Source organism: Anser brachyrhynchus (assembly GCF_964034855.1).
Source record: "Anser brachyrhynchus genome assembly, chromosome: 8".
In the NCBI taxonomy this organism is placed as follows: domain Eukaryota; kingdom Metazoa; phylum Chordata; class Aves; order Anseriformes; family Anatidae; genus Anser; species Anser brachyrhynchus.
Genome location: NC_137702.1, coordinates 32,266,323 through 32,293,073, shown reverse-complemented (window position 1 = coordinate 32,293,073; position 26,751 = coordinate 32,266,323). Strand labels below are relative to the sequence as shown.

The window sequence follows — 26,751 nt, the reverse complement described above, 5'->3', positions numbered from 1 at the left end:
TAGTCATTTGGTATGAAGTTCTCAAGCACAGCCTATATTACTGCACCTCAAGAAGCAGTATATCCATTGAAAAATAAGAATACTTTGTATTTCTGAGATAGCTTTACATATGAATTATCACAATACACAGAAAGACTATGTATCATGCTCAAGACAAAGTCTTTTGAGAACAGAATTTCAAACAGTTGTGTCTTTGACCTTTGCTTGATAAAGGCAGCCTTCCTATTAAGAACAGTAGCAAGGTAGAAAAAAATTACAACAAACATAACACGTCGTGTATGTAAAGCTGTAGATGAACTCCTAGAAACTGAGCTGAGACCACTGTTTGCATTTGCTCTGTAAATTAGAGCCGAAACATCATTCCCGAAGTGCATTTACATGTGGTACACAACTTTTCAGAGAGACCTGGGACTTCCGTGACCCCAGCTACAATGGAAACAACTAGGAGAGTTTCTTCTCATCTTACACAGCATAGTCTTTGAATATTAACCTTGCTGTCTTTTGTATAGAACCTGTGAAAGATGTATGGGACTGTAACAATTCCTACTGCGCAAGGAAAGCACTCCTCTAACATCTGGTGTGTGCCCTGTCAGATTAGCCTCGAATGCAGCTGCAGTTTGCCAACTCCTCCCACAACAGCAGAGAATGGAAAGTAATCCCAAATGATCTATACTGAACTTGAATTTATATCTATCTACAGAGTTATACATACATAGATAATATGTATTTGCTTCTCAGTTGCTATGCTACAACTCAGGTCAAGCCATAAAATACTAGCCTCTAAGTAGTTTGGGGATAATTATCACAGGTGCTATCATTAGCCATTGCAAAGAGCTTGACTCCAGCTCCTGGCACTTCCACACAATGCCTCTGCAGCTCTCAAGGAACCCCTGCTCTCACCGCCACCAGCACTGAGACACCCCAGCCTGGGCTCCTGCTCGATAGCACGCTTTTCTTCTGCAGCTCATTTTAACTGTCACTGGCTACTTGACATACACACTTAGGTCCTCCCCACACACCTTTAACTAAATGTATTTAGTCTCGTGTCAGCTAGTTACCAAGATCTGGGTTGTAACAGAAAAGAAAAGGATATCCATTTCTATTTTCTTTGGTCACTACACTTTTTTTCTTCTTCTCTTTCTTCACTTCATATTTGTTTACTTACTTAAAAAAGGTACTGGAAGTGTCTGCAATCCATTAAAAAGCTTATTAAAACAGTCAAACAGCCAATTTGTGGGCCTTACACCTCTCTACTCTCAAAAGACTACCAATAAGTTCTCCTGGAGTAACATCAGGCAAGGCCCTGGCGAGCAGGCGCAGAAGCTGGGGAGCCCCCCCGGCCAGAAGGCAGGCGCTGCAGCTGTGTGCAGCTGCCAGCCCCTGCCTTTCCCTCCAGCGCTCACAGGCTGCTCCAGTTAAGACTGTATTGAACACTGGGAGCTGTAGTTTCTGTGGGTAGCACTTCCATTTTAAAAAGGAGGACAGACACTGTCTGCTGTCTTCTGTACAAATTATGTGTCGCCCACAGGCTCTTGGCTAAATTGGGTACAGCTTGAGTATCCCAGCTTAAAAGATTTTGGTGCAAATGAGAGCTGCTAATCAGGTGTCACTCTCCAAGACAGGCGCCCTTGGCAACAACAGCTTAATTCAGCAATAAAAATCTCATCCAAGCAGAGCTTGGCTTTCAGAAGTGTAAGCTGGGGATGAGCAAGATGTCTGGGATTTTCGACTGCCACTCAAATGGCAGGGCTTTTTCATAGGCATTTTGCAGTTTACTGGCCCTTAGCGCTAAGGAGATCAGCATCTCAACCTTAAAATGGCACTGTGTTAAAAAAGGGAAGGTGTCTGCAGTCTTTGTAGGGAGGTTGGAAGCTCCTACTAGTCAGTACTCACCCTAGAGCAGCGAGCTGTACCAAGGAAGGACAGAACAAACTGCCAAAGCACAGCACAAAGCACTCACCTACAAGTATTAAACCCAGCAAGTCTGTGTGCAGGAAATGTGCAGTAGTGTGCACAGGGTGCAAATTCAGAGTCAGGACTGAAGCTTTAGCTTCTGCCAGGACAGGAGCACAGCGCTACAGTTTGTAAACAGATTGCACATGGAGTATTTTTCAGCGTGTTATTGTTATGGTTGACTTTTTTCTTATTTAGAAATGTGTTGAAAATAATCTCCCTCCAGGCTAGCACAGCTGCCCTGGACTTAGATTGGTGGTACTGGATGCATTAGGTAACGTTTAGCTAACTGATAAGTCTTCCTGACCTGTATAATCATATCTTATTGAGGCATGAGGAATGAACTGACTTTTCTACTGAAAAATGTGTACTTATATGACTTTCACTATGAGCAGTCCAGCTTTGTAGAATCTAATAGCAATTACCGTGGCTATCACTTAGCCACCTCCTTTACTACACAGATCAAAGCAAGAATGAGACCCTCACTTCATATGCCTACTGGCTCAAACCCCTCTTTCCAGCCTGTTGGTTTTCATTGTGCTCACCATCTCTGCGCAGTGTTTGACCAGCCACGCTCGTGCTCTTGATGGACACTATCAACAAGATTCAGATGCATCTGGCTCTCATTCAGTTTTGATAGGCTTCCACCACATACTCAGCTCCCTTTCAGTTGTAGCTTCAAAACTGATTTCAGGGACTCAGAGCATCAGAAGCAGTTTTATTCTATGAAATATCATCCTTCTTCAGATTTTTCTTTGTCCTCTGTCTTGCATTTTCTTTTTGCTTTATTCAGCTAAAGCCTCAGCATATAAAATGTTAGATCTTCCAGTTTCAGATTTTTCTAACTTGAGTAAATACAAAATGTAGATAATTAAATGAATACTGCCATTAAAATCTGTATCAGTCATATGTATCAGCAGGGAATGATTTCATGCAACCTCCTATAAATTACAAGTACCACTAGCTGTGATTCACAGACTAGCAGCTGAGGGTACCTGACTGAAGCACTTGAGTGGTGTGATTTTTGTAGGAAAGGCTTGAAGTGTCCATCAGCATACACTGTTGTTTGTGTAATTCTGTTGTTTATTCTGCAGAGAAGAACAGGTCCACGTCCCCTGTGTTTTTCACAGAACTTCTTGCACGACTGCTGCAGTTCAAGAATTGACCCTCTCCCCACCCCTGAACACATGCGTAATTCCCCCACATGCACACACTCATATTAATTCTTCTGCCAAGAATTTAAATCAAAATCAAATATGGCTACAGTTGAGCTAGTTTGTAGAAGTCTTCTCAGAAACTGTCTATTTTGGTTGCTTGCCAAGTTCCATTTTGTGTACTTACTCGTAATTAAATTGTGTGTTAATACATTCTAAAGATAATGCAAAACTCACAGATATTCAGCTACTTTGACTGGAGATGTGCAAATCAACAAACTATTTAATCTGTTTTTTGACATATCTAATTAAATGTTCATCCCTGTAACACAGAGACCACTACTCCCATATAAATGTTCCAAGAGCACTTTAATAAGCTAATAAATGTATTTCTGAATGATCTTCTGGCATTAAAATACAAGATTGGTGCCAAGTAGAACAAAAACCACACAGGGGAATCCTGTACAAATTTGGTAGGTTTTTGGACAAAACCAACACAGCCATGTTCCAATTTTGGGGGACAAGCCTCATGCTTCAGAAAATCAAATGATTACATGCAGGTAGTTACAAATAAAGTTTTCTCCACAGAAGGTTTTTTGGTTGGTTGCTTGCTTGCTTTCTTGTTGGTGGTTTTGTTTGTTTGTTTTGGTAGCCAATTAGTTCAGCTATGCAGGAGTCTCTCTATAAAAATTGCTGAAGGGCTACTAAATTAGACTAGGCCACTGGCGCTAGTAAATGCTGAGCTCCCCAGTATTTGTTGGGTGTTGCCAAAATGTTCTACTCATTTCTACTATTTCAAAATAGCTGGTCCCCTAGTTGCAAAACAGTTCAGAACAGTTCTACTTCACTTCTACCAGTCTTTACTCCTGAAGATAACATCTTCAGAGGTCCAGAAAGATCACTGAAACAGACCATTAAGTAACAATCACTAAAATCTTAAAACATGCCATACCTGCAATAAAGCAAAGTTCAACCCTCATCATCCTGTGCTATAAGGAAAGTCTGCTCTCCCTGATATATTCCTTTTGCTAACTATGTATTTCCCAGAAAACAAACTTGAATAGAGAAATGTATAAAACTCTCCTGAACTGACACTCTTGCTCCAAGACCATAGCGAAGAGAAGAGCCATGTGTTAGTTATCCATGGCTTAAGAACAGCTCAGGTGCAAGTACCCTGCAGACAATATATTATGTGACCAGCAGCCAGATGAGGGTAAGCATGAGCCAGAAGGTAATGCACAGACCCATACTTTATATTGCTCAGCTACACAGCTACAGCCAAACCCCTACCCTAATATGGGCCTGTGAATCCCTGAGGAGTTGGAGTCCTCTCCCAACTCCCCTTAGCCATCTGATGAATTTGGCATGCAGCTTACAGGGACAGGAAACCTTGCTCCTTGGGGTGAAAATACACAGGGACATCAGAATGGGGCAACTTACCTTCATGAGGAAGACAGTAATTCTTTGCTCAAAATACTCTGGATCCTTATACAAGGGTATACTGAAAAAAATTTAGCTCAGGTCTTTCTAGAAATAGCCCCCTACCTCAGGTTCTCCACTTCAGTTCTTTATGTGAAGGCATACAAACAATCACCATGAGTAGTTTATTCCTTTTAAAAGGTGAAGATTAGATTCCTGTAAGATTCTAGCTAATGATTTTGCATCTGTATTTATGAACATACAATTATGACACCAGAATCCATTAAAAGCTATCTAAATCCAAGGTCTGGTCTTTAGACTTGCTGATATTTCTCTGCCTTTCCCTTTCATAACATATCTTTTGGGAAGTGAGAGGTATGCTTAATGATCAGAATATTAAAAAAAAGCTAAATACTACTACAATGAGACATTCTGAACATTTAAAAGTATCAATTGATGCTGTTGTTCGTTTGTGCTGTTTTGTTGTTGTTTTTGTTTTGATTTTACCTTCTCCTACTTTAATATAGATGTTTCTTGATATTTTGAGTTCGGTGAAAGATGTAACTGCTCCATATTCCTTCTGGGCCCACTGTAGCAGATATTCATTTTTCCCAGGAAAAAGCTTTTCTTCTGTTTCTGCTGACAAAGAGAAATTTCCCTTCTCAAACTGAACAACAGAACCTAAAGACACCTGATGGGAATAAAAACATATTTTTAATATGGTATATTTATCTGTACAGACAGGTAGCCTGTTAAAGCAATGTAATCTGGCACACCCACATGTATTTACCGCAATTACAGCTTGCTTCCAACACTGCCTAAACTTCATATGTTTTAAGATCTGCATAATGATTCTTTTTTGGATTTTTTTTTTAAAGTGGCTGTTTTAAACAGCAGTGTTCCCAACCTATCAGCCTGGCTGGGTTGCACAAGGCAGCTGAATAAACGGGGGCTCTGAACTGCTCAGATGTTGTGCTGCTGACAAAAGTGGTGCAACAATGCTGCAAGAGGAAGGGCTGGAAGACAACAGGGAAAACATGAGGGAGTAAGACCAACATGGTCCAAGTAACTGAAGGGAGAGATATGAAGCTCAATAAACCTAGGAACTACTGAAGTAAGTCACTCCCAAATCAGAAAGAATGAGTTCAAGCTCAGCAAAAAGACCAATGGAGAGAGAGAGAAAGAAAAGAGAAAGGCCATGAAAAGGAAATATTTACTGTTGTTTTACTTACAGTAAGAGAAAAATACGTTTTGAGCTAGCACAAAGCAAATGACTTGCATCTTTAGAAAAATCATTATAAATAGATCATATTAACTTAGGTCTTGACCAGAAGTACTAAAATATTGCTTTTAATATATTAGGTCTTGCACCAGAGTACAAGTGAGAAAGAAACCTGGAGCAAGAGAATATACTCACTCTAATACATACTGCTGCAATATCAGGTGTTCCAGGATCCCAGACTACCTTTCTACTAAACCAGACTTCTTTGGTGGAAAAACGTATTTTTTCCTTTAACTGAAAATCCAAAACTACAAATGGTAATGATTGGAAGAGTGAAAAATACATCATAACAATTTCCAACCCATTCTGAGAACTATTTACAAGCTATAGCAGCATAATGGTAATAAGTAAAAACCTTGTAAAAACCACAATATATCAACAACATTTATTTAAACAGATTATCTGGAGTCAGGTTCCAATTAGATAAAATTAACTAACATCAATCAACCATTATCTTCCCTGGAGCTACTGTTTACTTCACAGCACCATTTCCTTATGTCCTCTATCAGTTTGTTTAGTACATACAAATATTTGTCAAAGTAGACATATAAATTACGCCCTTTGGCACGTGGAATTTCAGAAGTTCTTCTCCATGCCTCCAGCTATTATGTTAGCATTTATTATGCACATATCACATACTCTCTTCTCTAAGAGAAGACCCATGTAATTCAGAGTTCAATTTGATCAAGCCTGTCATAAAAAAACAGCTCAGGAGTCCTTTATGCTTTTGCCAGAATAGTTTTCAAAGTTTAAATTAACATCTTTTCCAATTCTGAATGATCTTCCTTAATTGTTGTTTTTCATACGACTACCAGAAAATATTTCTTTTAAATTAAAAAAAAAAAGGTCTTTATTCAGTGTAACACAGAATATACCACATTACTATACTTCCCAAATAAGAAACAAAACTCTGCTATAAAAGAAAATCCAGAATTTTCTAGGAAACCTTCCTACAACATCAGGAAAATATAGAAACACATTTATCTTTAAAAAGTAGTATTTAGCAAATAGCGTTCACTTTGTAATTCCACTACGTAGAAGCAGATACACCATGGATTGATTTTGTGGGGCATCTCTACAATGCTCCTAACATCAGATTTTATATTGTGCACAGCCTTGTAGGATGAAGAATATTCTAACAGCACAAGACAGGTCATGCAGACAGTGCTTACACAGCACCTCTTAGCTATGGCATCTTTTGTATCCAAGACAAATGGACACCTTTGTAGACCCCTAGCCTATCAAGAAAAAAAAAAATATCGTGCATAAAGATTGGAGGATTTAAGGGGCTTAATCAGTTATTATTTTGCAAGGATACTGAATAAATGCTGGCAATCCACTCTCAGGAACCAAAACTCCTTAACTACCTCAAAATAGTACAATGCATCTAAGAACTACAGCAATTGCTTATCATTTATACTATTTCATAATGTCTCTAGTATTTTTCATGATCAGTATCAGTGAAAAGAATTATCAGCATAACCTTTTAAGACACTTGAGAAAAACTGAGAGGAAATATTAATACTTCTAAATATTGATTAAAAATTATTGATTATTTGCTTGCAATAACACATTTTCACTGCAATTTCTATTTAGTACTTAAATGCCTGTTAACAACAGGCTTATTCCTCAGAAAACACTTGGTTTTCAATTTATTATTAATTCAAACTTGAAATCATTTTGCATCCTTCTGTTGCATGACAAATGTCTTCCTGTAGGACAGGTTCTATCAATGTACCCCAAAGTTTTTGAGTCTTAATAGGGAGGAACTGACAGACAGAAAGCAGAATCATCAAAAAGTCTGGCACAAATATCCTCAACTGATGATCATACAGTAAAATCTTTAAGTAAACACAAACCTTATCATCATTCATTTTTTAATCACATACTGAAGTCTATTAGAAATGGTGGTTCCACTACCATGTTTTTAAAAGGAGTGCCGAGTTCTGCTGTTCCTGCCAATGTTAGGATTTTTACTACATGGACCTAAGGCAAGGTTAAGTGAGCCAAGGACGTTATTTTTTCTGGAAAGAATTCAACAGACTCTTCCAAAAAAGGCAACCGTCACTGTTTCAACACCTGCCTTGAACATTAACTACTTACTCTTCAGAACAAACCAAAAGCTGCTCTCTTTGAAGTACTTAGGACATGTCAGTCTGAGGATTCAAACCAAAGAATGTTTTATATATTTAGGAATATGTCAACAAATTTTATATGAACACTCACTACACAGCCTACCGGGTAATTAAGAAACTGCTGCCACAGGCACTCTGTCTCCTTACTTCATCTTCTTCAGTGGTTACTTTCAGAGGTTGCAGAGTGGAAAATGTGCCCCAGCTCTATTTCTTCCTGTTGTTGTGAGGACATTAAAGATGACAGCACCAGAAACATCCCCTGCTGCTGAGGTCATCTACATGCCTTGCCACATTTCTGAGGCTAAATGAGGAACTTCCAGGCCTGACAGGGAAAATCAGTTTGCAGGCCCAAAAGATACCAACCACAGATAGCAACCACAGTGAGGAATGCAGTTCAAAAGGCCCTGCAGTCAGAGGGACCACGGATCAAGTGCAGTATCGTGCAAATCTGTAACCAAAATCTGAGAGTTCCACCAAGGAACAAAACATTGTTTAGGAACATATTTTGATTACATACACTACTACCCACTGCTGACCACTGGAGGAAACAGGGGTTGCAATTTTCTTTGCACGGTACAGAAACAAGGAAACTTATATTCCCATCCTGAGGAAAAACAAACAAAAAACCTTTATACATCTCTTAGGAAAACTTTCTGGTCTCACAAAAATTGCTCTTGCAATTCTTCCATGGTACTTCAGGACATCAGCTACCTGGCATAAGTGCTAAATTGTGCAAGTTTCTGTTCCTTAGAAGGATCATGTCTCAGAAGCAACCTTAAGTCGCCTCAAATATATACACTGGTGAGCATGAGCACTGCACACACTCAAAATAGCATCTTCTGTTTCTTATTTCACCTATTTCCTTCTCCCTTTTTAAACCTTTATTGCTTTCTTTTTTTTTTTTCTTTGAACCTGATCCATGGGGGATATTTATTTTGTTTGCTTTATGACATTTTAAGCATTTAATGTAGCTGTAATTCAGAACACCCAAGTAGGAAGCAAGCTCGTAATTTAGCCTTAAGAGACAGGTAGGCACCTTTGGGAGATGACTCAGAATACAAAGTTTAGTCTGCAGCATGAATCAATCCCTCCCCTCACAGAAACAGCCCCTCCAGCCCAAGTGACAAAGCCATCATAATGTAGAGAATGAGAGAAACAAATCAGAAGGAAAGCAGCACCCTTCATATTTTTATATAGTGTCAGACCTGTGACAGAACAAGTAGGAAAGAAGTAAATCTGCTCAGAATAAAATTAAATAACTTGAACCAACTTTCAGAGCAGCCCACATAGAGTTGAGACTCAGCCAGTGTTTTTTGATAACGTATTTTGATGGGCTTTGGTCCCCTTATAGAAAAAAAGTGAAGCCATGAACGGAGAAATACCAGGTACTCTGAAACTCAAAAATACTTCCTTTATTGTTCAAAAAGTCGCATGCAGCATAATCACCAAGAGAACAATTCTCTTTGGTAACAAGCTAAGAGACATGCTGCTCTTGAAATAAAATGCGACAAACATGCTGCACATTTGTGAATCATCTATCAGCTTTCATATTCCCTACCAGCCACAAAAATAAGATGCTTTCAGGCAGTAGTATATTTTTTCATTTTCAGTTTAGTGTTCATTTTTCATTTTCAGTTCAGTGTTCTCAAGACCACTTACAGTCATCACAAAATTCCGCTTTGATTTTTCAAATTTTTTAAAACATACATGTTAAAGAATCAGCAGTATCTTATCTACATATTTTAATTCTGCTTACTAGGAGATGCTGACTTCACCAACTACCACAGATCTTGATAGGAATTAAGGCTGCTCAACTCTTTCTCGGGATGAACACAGAACCTTGTGGGATCGCTCATGCACATTTAAATGCATCTAGAAAGAAAATCCTGGGATTTTCCATCGAAGTTGAAACCATGTCAAAGCAAGTACAACTTTCAAAACACCCATGGGAACAGTTACTAGAATGATAAAAAAGGAAAAAAAAATCACATGAAAGGGAAATCTATCTGCAAAATTTAGGGCTCAGCAGGAGTTTATTAATCGTACACAGGTAATTGTTCACTCACCTGACATTAATCTAACATCATCTTAATAGATGCAATTCATTGAGTTGGTCTGAACAAAATAAGGCAGCAGAAGCTTTTTCAAGAATTCTGTTTCAAGTTAGACTCAATTTAGTGGAAGGAGAGAAGGGGAGAATTAAAGCATATCTATGCAACTGCAGCTATAGTTTCCACTGGAATCAATGACTCAGTAACATGACCTGTTGTGATTTATCTCCTCCACATCACTAACACCAGCAGTCTGCCAAACTCTCCTGCTTGCTTCTGTAAACTTCCACTAGCTAAATCCCCCATTTACTGAAGCAAGTGAAGACAGGATGGTGCCATGACAGTACAGAAGAGACAAGACCAGCACAGATACCTGCTCCAGACACTTCAGCCTAGGTCTGGGAACACACTCCGGTCTCTAAATGCCAGAATATTATTTCTTTCCTTACTCTTGCAACTTGGTTTAACATAAAGTGATGAAGCCTAACTTTTGAAAGATGGCTTAAATCACCTGGGACAGGAGAGGATCTAACATGAGCTATGTGATATACTCAGCAAACCAAGGTCCAAAAAAAAGTGCAGGGCTTAAGCATCCTGTGAAAGGAGAAACTAAGGCACACAGACCCGTCTTGCTTCTGAAATTTACCAGCAAATTGGAAATTTTGAAATACTTCTGCCCAAATAAAAGTGCTTTGCACTGAAAGCAGAAGACACTTCTGTATCGTAAAAGTTCCCGGTTCTGGGACATCACACTACCACCTATACTTTTTTGCCTTTAACTACGTATCACTTCAGAAGCAAAAAATTCCATTTCTATTCTGTAACACCTTCATGAAGCAAGCTTTGAATAAAAAAAAATAATAAAAATCTAAGTATTAAAAAGATGCCTTACTAGGGTTATTGTGCTCTTAAATTTGTTTTTACTGAATGCAGCCAAAGCATCACTTTTGAACATGTATTTACCACCCTGTCATTTCCTGCGATCCCTGCTGACAAAATCCTTCCAATCAATTGCGAAGAACAGAAGAACCACCACATGTAGCCTGAGGTCCCCCTGATGTATCTGGGAGTTAACCAGTTATACAGACTAGAAAAGCAGCATTCTGTAAGGGGGTGAATCAGGCCACATGACAAAGTCTCTAGGGAAAGTTACTATTATGAAAAGCACAATAACACTTACTGTTAACTAAACACTGTTTTTAATTAGACAAATAATGTTATTTTCCCATTCTTTCAAAAGGCAAGGAAACGGTGTGAGGAAGAGAAGGGGGAATATGAGCTCTGCCAAATGGAAAAGGGCAACTATGGAATTATTTCCAGCTTCCGAGTAGAAGAATGATGAAGATTTAAGCAAAAAAACAAACCCAAGATTCTACAGAAATATAAATGTCCTTTTAAATTCCTCTTCACACTGTTACACAACACTGAAAATCTACAGCACTTTACTTTGAATAGTGAAAGGTCACTATTTATACCAAATTTATCACTAGTCATGCATTTCCTATCCTCCCTCACTCTTCTCCTAGCAGAGCACTCTGTTCACATCTGGGTCTGTTTAACAAGTGATTGGAAATTTAGCCTCCTGATTTCCCGTTAAATACTAGGCACAGGAAAACAAATAGCACTTGTTTTTCAGTGAGTTTTGTCAGTCATCCAAAATCTAGTGCAAACCATAGAGCAGCCTGTGGTTTGGTGGCAAAGACCCAAAATATGTGAACCATATTTTCATGAAGTAAAAGGAATAAACCAGCTATTGGATGAAATAATAAGAACATAGCTTTTTTCTTCTTAGAAATACACAAATTGCTAATAATTAAGGTCTTAATTCTATCACTTATTTTTCCTTACAGCTTTTCTTCTTTCTTTTCAAATCTCAAGACAAGAGCCCACGATCTGGTTTTGTATTTATTATCACTACTGTTGTTTCCCCCCCATTTTACAAACTTAACACATATTCAGACCTTTTGAAGGGGATCTTCTGAGTAAGGTTATTTGCTTGTTAAGTGTTTTTGCACCTGTAACTTACTCATTCAATTGCCTGAATAACCAACACAGAGAAAGAGCTGAAGCATCACATTTGTAAGCAAACATTATAAACAATCACATATGTGTATATATATATATATTTATATATATATAATCTATTGTAAAAGTGATTTCTATCGGGAAATCAAAAAGGATTGGGTCCATTTTTTCCACTGATTTTATTCTCACTATTTTCACTTGCTCAGCAAAGATATTCCTAGGCTATAAAAGCAATCGAGAAAGTTACCAAATCTAAAGAAAGAAAACACTAGTGAGCAGCATCTGTAAAACCCTCTTTCTGGGCAGCTTCATAAACCTTTTGGTTTTCTGCCAAGACATGTTCTCAATGAACTGCTTTTAGGGAAGGAAAGAAGTAAGGACTTGAGGGGAAGAAAGGAAATTATTTTGTTATACAGAAATTTAAGAGTGTGGCGATGGCAGAGGTCTACTAAGGTTTTTCTCCAAGATTGACCTGTAAGAGGATCACAGGTAAAAGTACTTTCTGCAGGTGTTGCCTAGCTTATGTAAAATTGAGAGCTGTTATAATCTAACCAAGCTAATCCCCAGTGAGGATGTACTTCCCACTCCATCCCACTGACCCTTTCTGATATAGTTTTGGCATTTACTTCCTGCCGAGAAAAAGAATTATTTAGCACAGGTGCTAAATATTCCCCTTGCTGAACTGAGTAGACATTCCCATCTATGCGCTGCTCTTCCTTGAGGGGGCTGGTGGTCCAGCCCTGAAAATCTTCTGTTGAAGATTTTCTCTTCAACAGAAAATGCCCAATCCCCAAACTGTTGAGTTTTTGTGACATGTAAACAATAATCCAATCAGTAATATGACTAAATACAACATTAATTGAAGTGAAGATTTTCAATTACTTATGTTGGGCAGAGTTCAAGCACTAAGCCAGTGCCTGAACCCAGTTTTAGGTGTTTTCAGATTGAAATACCATGATGCTTAGGTATGTTTATATTTTAACATGGTCAGAATAAACTCAGGACTTTCTGTACTAAAATCACAATAATTTTCCCAGCACCACCTACTTAACCCATCAAGATTATATATAATTCATGTAGACTCTTTGAAAATAATCCTGTGTATGCTAGATGCAGCATTAACACCATACTGTGTAGTCACCATACATTTACTTTCTGTAACTCACATAGAAATTTGCCTTTTTTGACACTCCCACAACTTCAATAATTACTCTCCATCCTGCTGTTCTTTCCCGGTTAACCTCAGAGAACTCAGCTACAACAGTGGTCAAAGCTCAAGATACCTGTGCTTTACAAAAACACTTGTGCACTAAAACAGTGCTGTTAGAAGACGCCTGACCTCCTTATCTTGCACAACACTGAAACGGCATTATGTACACCAGGCAAATACAGCATTACAAGTTCTGTAAACCTTACTGTATCACTTTTGACTTAAGGTTATAAAATATATGTAAATTTTACTTGTTTACTGCCACTCCCTTCTCTACATGAAGTAGTGCCTTTTGACTCTCAATATTGCAAATTAGTATGTCAGTAACTCAGCTGAATATAACCAAGGCAGTTCAGAGTGCATTCAAGAACTGCATTTATGTTACTAACACAGTAACTTATTTACTTTGCAGCAAAATAATCGTTATTTAGATCTTCTATGTCGGTTTTTAACAAGATGCCAACATTTTTTCTTAAGACCATTTACTAATGCTTTCTCTGCTTTATAGGTGGGAAAGAAGCACAATGACAACACAGTAAGGCAATGGACAAGTAAAGAACAACTCCCTTTAGCACCTCTGTGCTGTCCCAGAGAGCTTCCTCCAAAGTACCATAAGCATCACTCTCGGAGTATTTTCCTTATCATCCATAAGTTCCAGAAGTTAACAATTAAACTTCTTCACTTACCTAACTAGGGATCAATCAACAAAACTGCACAATTCATACTTTACATACAGTATAGTAATAAAACTGTGAATGATTGTCTTGTATGAGAAGCCTGAAAAAGGGGCTGGAAAGTCAATGGTTATCCTGCCTAAGGCTTCCATAGAGACAGACACAATAGTTATGACACTCCTATGGTATGCGTGACACAGATTTCTGTTTTGAGCATACAATTCACGGACATCAAAAAAGTGTTGTTGTTTTTTTAATTTGAAATCCTTTATGATTCAAAATATTCCATTTTCTGGCTTGGCTATACATTTAATGAGAATGAACAAGACAGAGCTGCAGAAGTACTCTTATAAGCCAAGTATTTTCGAACAAGGGCCAATGAAGTGCAGCAGTTCTGCACTCTGCACCCCTTGCAGCTGTGATTTACACTCTTAAGCTTAATTCTCTGAAATTTGCTCAGGGCTCTGGCAAGGAGGTAGGGAATCTTTCCACTACTAGAGCTGAAGCAGTATGTCCATCTGCTCCACGACTCACCTGGAAATCAGAACCCTTGGTTCTGCAAAGGGGCAGGCAGTTTCTTCAGGCCAGAGGTAGGCCTACTGACTACCTGGCATGGCCTGGCACAGACAAGGAGCTGTGCTGCAAAACTAGAGCCGATCTATTTCTCTTTGGAGCGTCGCACTTGTCCACAGGTGCTCTGGTTAGGACTTCCTCAGCATTTCCCATAGTTTTCTGTGATGCATGATTCTGTGCTCTTTTTTTTCAGAAACTGCTTGGGAAAGCAGTGCATTTGGCTTTGTGAGCAGTGCAGAACTGTGAAAAGGCAATGGACAACCATCACAGGTCAAGTTGTTCAGCCTACTAACCCAACCGTAACAACTACTGAGAACAAGATGTGGGAAGGCTTATGAGACCCTGAGAAGACATTTAAGTTCATTTATGTTTGCTGCAAAAAATATTGTCTTAGACAACACATAAGATAAAATGCCAGTGTGAGAGGGACTCCGAGGACTAAACTTGGGCAGTAACAGTAGATCAGTACCCCGGTGGTGGTTTTTTTTGTGTTTTTTTTTTGTTTGTTTGTTTGTTTGTTTTTTCCCCTGGAATCTTGTTCTTCAAGCTCCTTACAGAAAACAGAAAACAGAATGTGGTGGAAGGAAGACTATAAATTATTTACATAGCACTTGAGATCCCAAATTGTCAAGGAGAGCTCTTCAGATGTTTAAACATGATTAGGGACAGGTCAGCACTGAGAATTAGTTCACTCCTTGCAATGGAAAGGCCATATCTCCTATCTGAACAGCTTACTGTGAGCAGTGTTACCCCTGTGCCACCGCTGCGTGGTGAGAGGACAGTGTGAGGCACCACAACTTCCAGCCCTTACCATCACCAGTGGAGCTGAGGAGGCTAGAGTACGGAGGAGGAGGTGGCTCAGCCCCACCAGGGCGGAAACAAATCTGCAGCATCTATCAGGTCCTTCTGCCTCACCTGAGAAACCACTCAGCCCTTCCTGCAGCATCAGTGGCCATGCTTGCTGTGGTGATCCTTGAGGTCAGACAACTTTTTTGGCATGAATTACAACAGCTGATGCTCAGCTCACATTTTCACATCTTTTTTGTTTTCAAGCCTGTTTCAAGCCAGAAGAGCTTGAAACAGTTTTCTGAAGCAAACACTTAGCTAATCATACAGTTTTGGCAGCTGAGGCCTTAGGCAAATTCCTATTGTTCCTATGCCTTACTGCAGCCCACTGAAGCCCTGCTGAGCCAAGCCGAGCAAGCCCAGTACAACCACAGTCTGAACGCTGGCACGATCTGCTGAGCGGAAATGGATGGCTCTCAACAGAAAGCCTCTTCACTTCCAAAGCCAAGGCAAGGCAAAGGAAGAAGGAAAATCTGAAGTGGAGGAAAAGAGATAGCTGAAAACAAATTAGCTGATATGAAATGGGAGTGATGATGTCAAAAGTAAACTGAAAATATGACCAAGTCTTGATTAACTGGTAAAATGTGCTGATTCTTTTGATCAGAAGAGGAGTGAGGACTCTTATCATCATCTTGTTCCTCAGTCATTTTCTGAGCAGACCTGAATTGTACTGGTTGCATTAAGGGCATATACCAGGAAAGGTCAACAAGAAGATAACAGTTAAGAGTTTCTAACAGATTGAGAAAAACTGAGATTGTGAACACCTCAGAACACAAGCCAACCCATGTTCTTTACACCAGTCAGTAACAAATTGCACTGGAAACAGGATGGAGTCCTTCGCAGTTCGAAGTACCAAAGGTATTCCTACTCTTGTACTCTGATGACAGGAAAAAGAAATCTATTCCTGTGAGCAATAGGTCTCTTGGTGCACTTAATGGCGTCACCATCATATCAGGTCAACAAAGAGAAGTATCCCTTCCCAGTGTGCTAACTGCTGCAGTCCTGACCATCCTCCCCTCCTGCAGATGTGCAGTGACCCCATTAAGCTCCCTTCAGGTACTGCAGAAGCAGTCACTGCCTACCACAGTCAGCTGTGCTGGAAGAGCAAAGTTAAACCCTATAAGGATATAGCTAAAAATAATCAAGATTAGTTCTGCAATTAGAGTTGAATACAGTAAAAGCTGCAACTTTAATAAAGACGACTCATGATTAGACATGATGTCACGCATTAAAAATGTAATCCAAACAACTTGTCTGTTTCGCTACAAATAGCAAACTTGAATGTCCTGGCAAACTGTATGGACATGATTTACAAATACTAGGTAATATTTGGATCCTACATTACAAGCAGTGCTCCAGTCTTTCTGAGAAATAAAAATGATTTCATTCTGGGCTTAGCTCGGTCATTTCAATAGACCAAGCTTCATTAGAGACATAAACCGTAATTGTACATATTGAGCTCAATACATGCAAATTCTTGTTTGGTCACAGACCCTACAACTGGCATTCACCTGTAATATTTCTCATTGCTTTGACGCTTTTTGCATTATATTATCAAACTTCTAATTAGGACTGGCAACCTTTTATAACCTCACAACTTTGTGAACTGGAATTACTGCTGGTGTTAAAAAAAAAAAAAAAAGTAATTTTGGTTCCTTTTCCTTGAATTCACATAACAGGTAATTAGGTACTTTTTCCCCAACTGCTTTGCCCTGCCACCTAACTATACCCCAGAACCCTACACTGAAACTTGACCTTGTGTTAACTTTTCTTTTTTAAATGTATGTTTAAAAACTTTCCAAATGAATGCCATGAACTCAGTGTCTTGTGAGACAAATAGCTATGAAACAGAGCAGGCCGGAGGACTGTGTATACTTACAAAGAAAACTCTTCGGATTCCAGGTGCCAGTCTTTCTGTTTTTAGCTTCCAGTGCAGAGGCAAAGGAGAGTTGAGAAGAAACACCAGAGGCTTCTGGTGAATATGCACGGATGAAATTGGATTCAAGTGTAATGTGACCTACAGAGAAATACAGAAATACATGATTACTTCCTTACAAGTTTCAAAACCAAAGTGGAATTTGAAACAATGAATCAGAGGTCATTTTTATATACATTATGGCTTCCAGCACTAAGACCTCCTGACCCGAGATTATGGACTAAACTACTTCCCAAAAGATCAGTCAACAGAGCACAGATAAAGAATGAAACGGTTAACATTCGTGCTCTATGCTTGCAAAGCACTGCTAAAGTGTTTAAGAAAACCTTGGCAAATGCTGATGAAAAATAGCTTATGCAAAAGGTCAAACCACTAAGCTGAGAGCTGGAGAACAAGGAGATAAAAAGAATTGCAAAGAAAACTCTGATTTCTGATGGTAGCCTACAAAGCTGGCTTAGAGCAGAAACCTCATCTGCTAATGCTATTAGGGCATAAATCTAACCTGCAAAATATATAAAACTAAACAAACAAAACAGAAGAAATAAATCCAGAAAAAAAAGCTAGAAGTACACTAGCTTATGGAAGGTATTCCAACAGAAATTTGAACATACTCAGGAAAGAAAATGCTCATCTTCAGTGACAGAAAAGTGTACATGGAGAATATGGTCCCATGGCATCACAAAACTGAGAAAAGCTGAAGAGATGACTCTTTAAACACACAGTTTGTTCTTCTGGAAACCCTTCCTGCCCCATTCTGCATGTCACCAATGCCGCCCCTAGAGAAAGGGCCCAATGCCAGGCAAAACTCAGCACATGATAGAGAACAACAGTGTCAGTTTTTAGAATACCACAACTTGCAATTGAAATCACACCATCTTTAAAATTTCTAAAATGTCTTTTAAGCAGTCAGTACTTGGCTTGATAGTTCATCCTGCTTTGTAGAAGAAAAGCATTAGGAATACAAGTGAGGGGTCATACAGCACGGACACCAAGAAGGCGAGTCTGTGTCTCACAACAGCGGGTTGCCGCTAAGTTCCCCGACGGAGAGCCACAACTCTTTGAAAAGAGTAGAAAAGGAATAGAGGGAGCAAACATGAACACAACCACAAGTTTCAGTGGTTGCTCACAAAATTGAGCATACAGGTAATTCAGAATGAATTTTGCCTCCTGCTAGAGAATCTGAGAGGAAACCTGAGACACAGCAACCACTCCGTATTGATTACTGTTTTATTCTTATATAGGGGTAGTGTCAGTTCATTTACAATTAAAATAAATGCAGATTCATCTAATTAGATGAAAGCTAGAGACCAAACTGAACATTAGCTATCCACGATTGTTTAAAATCTTTCCAAAAGGGGGGGGGGGGGGGGGGGAGTTTTTTTTTTCCCCCTCTACTTCCTTTACTGAAAAGTTCACTTCCAGTGCAAAGTGAAAGTCAAATCTAGGTCTCAGGTCTGACAAGCACCTGGAGGGCAGAAAAAAATCAAAAACTTTTTCTGCTACTTAAAAACTTACGAAGAAATGACAAGCAGTTGGCTATGTGCACCATGCCTATCGGTTAGCCTATGATTCCATGCAGAATTTACCTGACTCTTAAGACACACTGAATGAATTATCTTAAGTAACCACAGTGGAACGAGGTGTCAATCCCCACTGAACACACCTCTAGGAGCAATTCCGTATTTATAGTAAAAACAAACCCAAACCCAAACTATAACTCAATTCCAAGATCCATTGCCAGCATCTCCTTTTCCTGCCTGCTGTGGCTATGGCTTTTTCCATACCAAGCAGCCACTCCTGATGCCAAGTTAGAGAGGACCCAGTGAAGGCTGGAAGGGTTATCGGGATGCCTGGGAGAAAGGAGGCAAGAGTGCCCCTCCATGGTGCTGCCATGCTGTGGGGGGCTGGAACGGGACCCTCCAAATAAAACAAGTCCCAGTAAGCGGTGTCTGAGCCTCTGCTGCACCAAGGTTTTCTTCCAGAACGGGCTGCGAAAGGCACCTGCTCCCAGACACTAACCTCTCATTTCTTTAAATTTTTATTCCCCCCAATCTACCCTTTTCTCTTTGAATGAATCCAGAAACGTATAAGGTTTCCCCATACACTTTCTCTAAATGAAATTTTACCATCAACTGGCTGAACCTGCACATCCGTTCTAAAGAAATAACATCTTGTCTTTTCAGAAGCAAGCACACACTGGCTAATGAGTGTGTCTCTGACTTGAGAAAGGCTGAGCACCTCCATTTTCCAGGTAAATGCAGTCAGATCTCCAAGTGCTTGATCTCTCTCAGCAGGAGGCCTGTTTGTATTTATGTATTTCCAAAAGAAAACATTAAGTACCACAGATTACCATGTCTTCCGGAGACTGCCTTTCTTTCCATTTTCTGCCTCAAAGGAATAAAATATATCCCTTTAGGAAACTGCATGATATTAGCTCTCTGAATGCTAACAGGATGACAGAGACTTCATATGCCAAACAGTCATGATCTTCGTTATAGCCTGATGCTTTAAAGCAGGTTTTATAAAGCCAAAGTAATTCTTTTAGCTGAAAAAAAAAAATGTTTTGTTATTTTTCCCCCCCAAGGCCCCCCCACTTTGTTGTTCTGTCTAGAAATGGAAAGAGCTAAAAGTAGAAAGGAAAAGGTGTTTAGAACTGTTATTAAATTCACTGCCATAAAAAGCTTTCATTAATTCTTGTGTTTTTTCAGGTGTAATCACAGCTAATTAGTAATGAGCTGTTTAAACTATTAAATATAATTACCTTGTTCTGGGGTTATGTAATATAGTTTTCTTACAAAGCAATAAAAATTTTGTAATCTAAATTTACCAAAGAAGCCAAGTTAGCCAAGTTTTATCTTTTGCAGTCCTTATCCAGCAAATATGAGTTCAAATTTTTTTCTATTTTTTTCAACTGCAAATGGCAGGAAGTACATTTAACTGTAAACTCTCCAAACTGTCAATGAGAAAATCTGCTGTGCTAAATGCGGTGAATATTACATATGTCCACTCTTACAACATGAATTCATTGCCACATTTTCACAACCAAAGGAAAATTGGTTTCTTCTGATCCCAAAGCAAGTAAAGGCTAACGTAAATATTTACAAAGTGAGCTATAATAAGTTTATGTATTTAAATAACCAAGAATAGAGAAACAGTAACAGCATCCTGATATTGGCCAGTAGGTGCACTTACTTTGGGTTTGCACCCTGCTTGTGCTTTTATCAGAATGTCAAGTTAATTCAAAGAAGATGCTCCTATTAGAAATTTTAAAAATTCTTGCTATTTCAAACCTCTGGTATTTATTAAAAACAGAAATGATGACAAGAAATATAACACACTTCATCTCAGAAATAGTTAGGCCAAGTCCTTCGGGTAATTAGAAAATGGAGAAGTATCTCTGTTTCAACTGATCTCAGACAGGTTTATTCAAAGCCAACGTCTCATCAGACAACACAGATGTTTTAGACTTCATGAAGATTTCTGCCTGTTAGTTTGGTCACATGAGAGCATAAGATGAAATCATACCACCTTAGTGAGAAAATCAGACTCTTTGCAACTGCATCTCCTATTACATTTCCTAGTCGCTATTCCTTTAGGCTTCAGAAATTAAATATGCATATAATATACACATATGGTTATTTCCATACAAAGTTTGAGTCTTGCTCAGAAATAGTGGTATATCTATGCATGCCTTTGGCTGGAATTGTAGCATAAATTATATCACATAATGGAATTTTCCTACATTTTTGAATGAAAAATGCAGGCTGATCTTTGAGAAAACTGCAGGACTTGAATCCAAAATCAATTAAGTTTTCATAAATAAATTTAAGCATTCTTGTAAAACTTTTCAGAATAAATGTGATTTTGCATTCCTGCACTCATTTTGATCATGAGCAAGACAGCAAACCACATTATGTGGAATTCATATCCCTAGTCCCGGACTTGCTAAATAATACAATTCACATGCACACGCTCCTGCAGCAACCTCTGTCACTACACTCCTTGACAAATACATTCCCTGTCACTATACTTCTCGGAGTCCTGAGCACCAGCTAGGCATTTTCTGGTTAAGAAATCCCACAGAGCTGCTCAACAACTGCTCAGCACCATCTTGGTCACATTCTTTCATAATTCATTTTTGCTTCAGGGCTAGCTCTGATGATGAGCACCTGGCCAGCTTAGCCTGAATGCAACTGTTCCCCCTGCGAAGGCCTATCAAAGGAAGTCTGACAGTGTAACTGCATCCCCACCTAGTATTTAGAATTGCCTCATCATCACCTGTGCTTGACGATACACAACAGTGGCATCTATTATGGGAGACTTTTTCCTGGTCCCAGGAGAGATTTTCTGGGAAACCGCTGGGAGTGCCTCTCCCACTCCTACCTTAGAGACTGAAAAACTTAATAGGACTTTAAGTTGTTACGAGCTCATGACATTGACACAAGGGAAGTACCAAGCTTAAGCTATAACCAGCACATCCAGCACAACACTGCCCCTCTGCCCTCTTAAGCTTTCTGTTGCCGCACCAGTGCTCCCACCTTACCCCTGTGTGACCATCCAGCACGGCCTCCACCGCTGCAAGGGGTGGACAGGCAATGGAAGACCCTCATCCCTACTCTCCAGCAATATCTGTCACCAAAAAGTCATGTCTGTTAGCGTCTAGGAACCCATATATTTGCTGAATCCTACACGGTGCTCTCTTTTCCCAGCCACGTTTTCCTCCCGTCTCATCTTAGTTTGTGAGCTCTTCGAGGCACGTCCTTTCTCAAATGTCTAGACGGTTCGTGGCACCTTCGAAACACCGCATAAATTAATAGAAAGGTACTGGATCATTTCAAACCACCAAACAAAATGTTTCTAATTAATAGCATAAGAGCTAACTAGAAATTTTCCCTTTCTTTTTGTATTTTCACTGGCAGATTTCATATTATTAAGTATGTATGTTAAGCACTGCCCGGAAACCCCGCTGGAAACCAGTCCTCCATGTGTGCGGCTCTGTACAGCCAGATACAGAGACCTGGTGCAAAATCCTGAACCCACTGAACTCAGTGGTAAAATTCACTACTTCTCTGAACCTCCCAGTGCAGCCTATTTTTTAAGTGATGTATATAAAAAGAGATATTCTCCACCCGTTCTTGTAAGTTCACACAAACCTACAATACACGCATTTTGTGCTCCTCAGCAACGCACCACCACAAGCCAAATCTTCTGCATCTCAGACAGCTCTCTCTATATGAGCAGTTTGGTCAAACAACAACGAGAAAATTAAACCAGAGTCATTAAATGTAGTAAAGTGCTTTTAGGTCACCTAGTGCATTTAACAACCAGCTGCTATGGCTCTGTCCACATTATTTTTAAAACATATAAAGGAACAGCACATTAACCAAGCAGACAGCAGCATAACAACTGCATGGGAAAATAAGACCATGTGGTCCAACACATCTCTCACTCCTTGCGAAGGGCTCATTTGATTACCGAGCTGATGTGTAGCCAGCATTTTTGTTGTGCAGTCGGTATTAGGCCAGACCTTCTGGACACGTGTGTCAGCACTGGCTCTTTCAGGAAGACTCAGCCTCGGGAGTTGTTTGTCAGAGCAAGCTGCTCTTCCAGGCTCAGGTCTGCCCCTCCCAGTCTCCTTTGGCACACACTCGCTCCTCCAAATAAGTGACTAATTTGCGAGGAATACGACAACTTGGTCATAAGTAAATATTAAATATTAAGGCTATACTAAAAATCCGTAAAACAAAACCTACAAATTCACAAAAAAGTGCATTACAGCAAGAAAGGATGTAACTATGAATATGAAATTAACCACAGAGAAGTTTTGCCATTTTTTATTGAATGAATCTTTCAATATGTTTTAAAACTGAAAAAAAGAAGACTTCAGGAAGACACCACATTTTATAGGTGCCATGCCTTTTCGACACAAGCCAGCCATGTCTGCCTGTGCACATGCCCATCACTACTGCCTGCTGACACACTTTGCAAAAGTTCCTTCAAGGTTTCTCGCAGATGCATGTGACAGCAACAAGGTTAAGGCGGCTGCAGAGGTTTCTGTTTCCCTGGAGATGGCAGTTTCATGGACGGCTGAGTGTCACCACAGCAACCAACTGCAAAAACAGTCTACGGGCTCCTGCCCCATTACTCTGCTAAAGCAATTTGTACTATGTGAAAGGCAAGGGCACAAAAGCTGAAAACGGATCAAAGTAAACACTGCTGCTAAAAAGTACCATTTTGTTCTGCTGACTTCAAGGCATCAAATCACAGACTCTGTGTTTTGTTCTAAAAGATGAAAGTCAAGTGCCAAGGATTTGCGAGGTTGAAATAACTATTCCAGAGTGAAGTCCTTGAGATAAATTCATGGCACATTTTCCAAAACAACCACTACAAATTTGTGCAAATAAACCAGGGTAAAATATGCTGTGCTGTACTGAATTACACTGCCCAGGCTAGGACAACCGTTTCATAAGACAGAAAAGGAAAATTAATTTTAACCCTCAGATCATATAAACGGATTTTCTGACTTACAAATGATGCACTGAAGATGGATTTATGACTTCTTAATTTACTGCTCAGCTGCAAAGATGAAGTTAATTAGTACCATGCAGACAGAAAATTGAAAATATTTATCACTGCCCTCTATAACTGTTTTCAATCTAACATTATATTTATATATGTTATTCTGAATTGCAACAAAAACTAGTATGAATATTATCTTTACAGATCATTGGTGCATACTATCCAGTATAAGAGGTTTAGAATTTCTACTGAAACTCACTTGAAAAAATTTAACTCCAATACATTGGCTGTAAAAGAGTTCAGTCAAAGATTAATCCACGAATCCACCTCAAAGGGTGGGACCTAGTACTCTATCACTTCTCAAAAAGTGTTTAGCAATTGCTTTGGGAAAAATCTCTAGGTTATTTTTTTGATTTTTAAGACAAAAGTAATGAAAAGGTGTATTCTTTAGGCAGAGACTGGGAATTCAAAATGGAATAAGTATTTTATCCATTTTTTGGTATTTTTGCTATGCTCTTTAAATATTGTGTTACAGACTCGATACCACGCCAGCTATAGTAGATTGCAATGTACAGTTCTCAGGAGCCAACAGCTTCTGGGAGAGAGTTTGCTGATTTTTCCAAGAAAGGCAAAATATGTTCTTACGGTATTACCTCTGAAGGTAATTTTGCCATCCATGCAGCCTTTGCCACAGACACACCAAGCTTTCTTCTCTGTCAGGCCAGCACTAAAGGACGCTGCTGCCCAAGTAGCATGCCTGAGCCACACTATCACACAGTGAGCAACGCAGCAATCCCCCCACAACTGTAGGGAGCAACATGGCAATGCCAGGAGAGAGTGGGTTGCTCATTTTATCATAAATACACAGCTGTAAGTGGACTGGCGTTGCCTGGACCTTCTGACCCACGTTCTACAGATCAACTGAACTGCAATTATAGTTCAGTTGTGAAAATCATGGGAAAGATTCACCCTGGCATAATTCCATTGAAGCTCATGGCATTAAGCCAAATCCCATAAGTTATTTAATAAAAACCGAATGCTGTTCTGCAATATTCTGACCCTTATGAGGTACCCCACAAACTGGAATACTGGACCCACCAAAGAGAAGGTATGAGAACAGAAAGGTTGATAAGGGCAACCCAACTGTGGTCTAGGGCCCATTGCGCACTCTTCGGTAAGAAGTACTACCAGAAACCTTTGACCATAAGGTGCTTGAAATCTCTTTTCTAATTTGTTCTGCAACAGAAGCTAAAGGTCAGGGTGTGCTGTGCTAGACACAGTACAAGCACAACACACAGCTCCATCCTCAAAGAGCTTACAAATCAAGACATTCAAGTCCTGCACCATGTGTGTGCCAACATCCCCTAACAAACTATCCTGAAGCATGCATGACCTCCCCAGAGGGCGACCTTAATGTGAAGATGCACTATTAACGCCTAAGGAAAAATGGCAACACCAATGTTTGTCTCTTCAAGAGGAATAACAGAGCAAAGCTTCCTTTGCTTTGAGAGAGGACAGAGCATAACCCCTAACCTTTGGTAACTGCTGCGCTTAGAGCAAAGGAATATATTCTAATGGGCACACAGACTTTAAAAAGGAGATCTAAGGTCTACCCTCAGAACAAGCTTGAAAGCTAACCTGCCCACCCACTGACACAGTAGCTATACTCATAGCCTGATGAAAGATTTGTCCAACCAAAACAAAAGCCGGGGAGCTTACAGCATATTTAATTGCTATCTGTAGTCTCTCTCCTCCCTCCAGCCTAAGTTCTGGTACCTTTCAAGCCCCAGACATTCAATGACCAAGCTGAGGATTTGTGTAACAGGACGGAATTACAGTGCATTTAGATCTCCTCATAAGGATTTGTAATTCAACTGGTCCGGCTAATTGACTGAAAAAAAATACAAGTAAAATTAGTGCTAAAACATTACCAAAAACATCACAACAAGAGTATGTGGCCCGCTGTATGGCACTAAACAAACTGCTCAGTACCTGGCAACAGCGTCATTTCTATCTGCTTCAGAACTGATGTTTTACTGCACCAGCGATCTTTCTCCTCAGAACTGCAAGGGTAAGCAACTGCACTGTAAGTTTTTACTGGAAACGCAGTCACTGAAGAGCCCATTCAGAAAGCACAACAGCTTGTACAGCATCAGAAAGTTCTGACAGAGACGTTGCAAAATAGTGCTTCTAATTTTCTGAAAACGTTGGATCATTTCTGCCCACAGCTCAGCCACATAATTTATCTTTAGACAAAAATGCAGCCTGCTCATTTCTAGTGTTCCAAAGTTGTTATTTTAAGCAGGAGCTGCCAAATGTAATCACATTATGTTAGATGTTAATCATTTATGCAAATACCTAAGTAATGCAAAAACTAGGACCCAAGCTATCCCACAAAAAAACAAAAAGACTTGGCGAACAGGCAGGACAGTTACTGAAGTCCTATTTGCACTAGCAAACAGTACTACTTCCACAGTGCAGGAGTAACAAAAGGGGAAAAAGGAAAGCTAGTTTATATAAGGAAAGGTATTTGAGAAGACAAAGGGTAGCAAGTCATACTTGCATTAATACAACTATTTCTGCAATGATTTTAAAATCATAACCCTAAGAGTTTACCATAGATTTCACGTACAGACTGTACATGTGTGAACTGCCTACTTTAACTTCCTTTACCTGCATAACACAACATCCAGCTTTCCGTGTGTATGCATTTCAAACCAGTTTTTGTCTTCAATGTTATCTCATCTCTTTATATAGTTTGGAGAACCAGAGAGCTGAAAAATGTAAGTTTCAAAAACTTCTGGCTGCAACGAATAGAGCAGACAGTCAGTCTCTGTGCAAACATCTCTACTTTGCTCTGCCACCTAAAGTTAATCTTCAGATGCTATCCCTGTTGTCTTGGGCACCTGCAGAGCAAGGGCTGCTCACAGCAACCAGCCCTCCACTGTTGGTGCAATAGAAAACCCGTGCCCAC

General features: G+C 39.5%; 1 protein-coding gene across 5 annotated transcripts in view; it reads right to left on the bottom strand.

The window, feature by feature from the left end:
* Positions 1–26,751, bottom strand: part of TGFBR3 (transforming growth factor beta receptor 3) — a 124,664-nt gene that overhangs the window by 34,004 nt on the left and 63,909 nt on the right. For all 5 annotated transcript variants that reach the window (XM_080602866.1, XM_080602863.1, XM_080602867.1 and 2 more), the window contains 2 exons: positions 17,202–17,339; positions 5,034–5,217 (listed from right to left, as the gene is read on the bottom strand). In XM_080602866.1, coding sequence (XP_080458992.1) covers positions 5,034–5,217; positions 17,202–17,339 — 322 coding nt within the window. The remainder of the gene's footprint in view (positions 1–5,033; positions 5,218–17,201; positions 17,340–26,751) is intronic.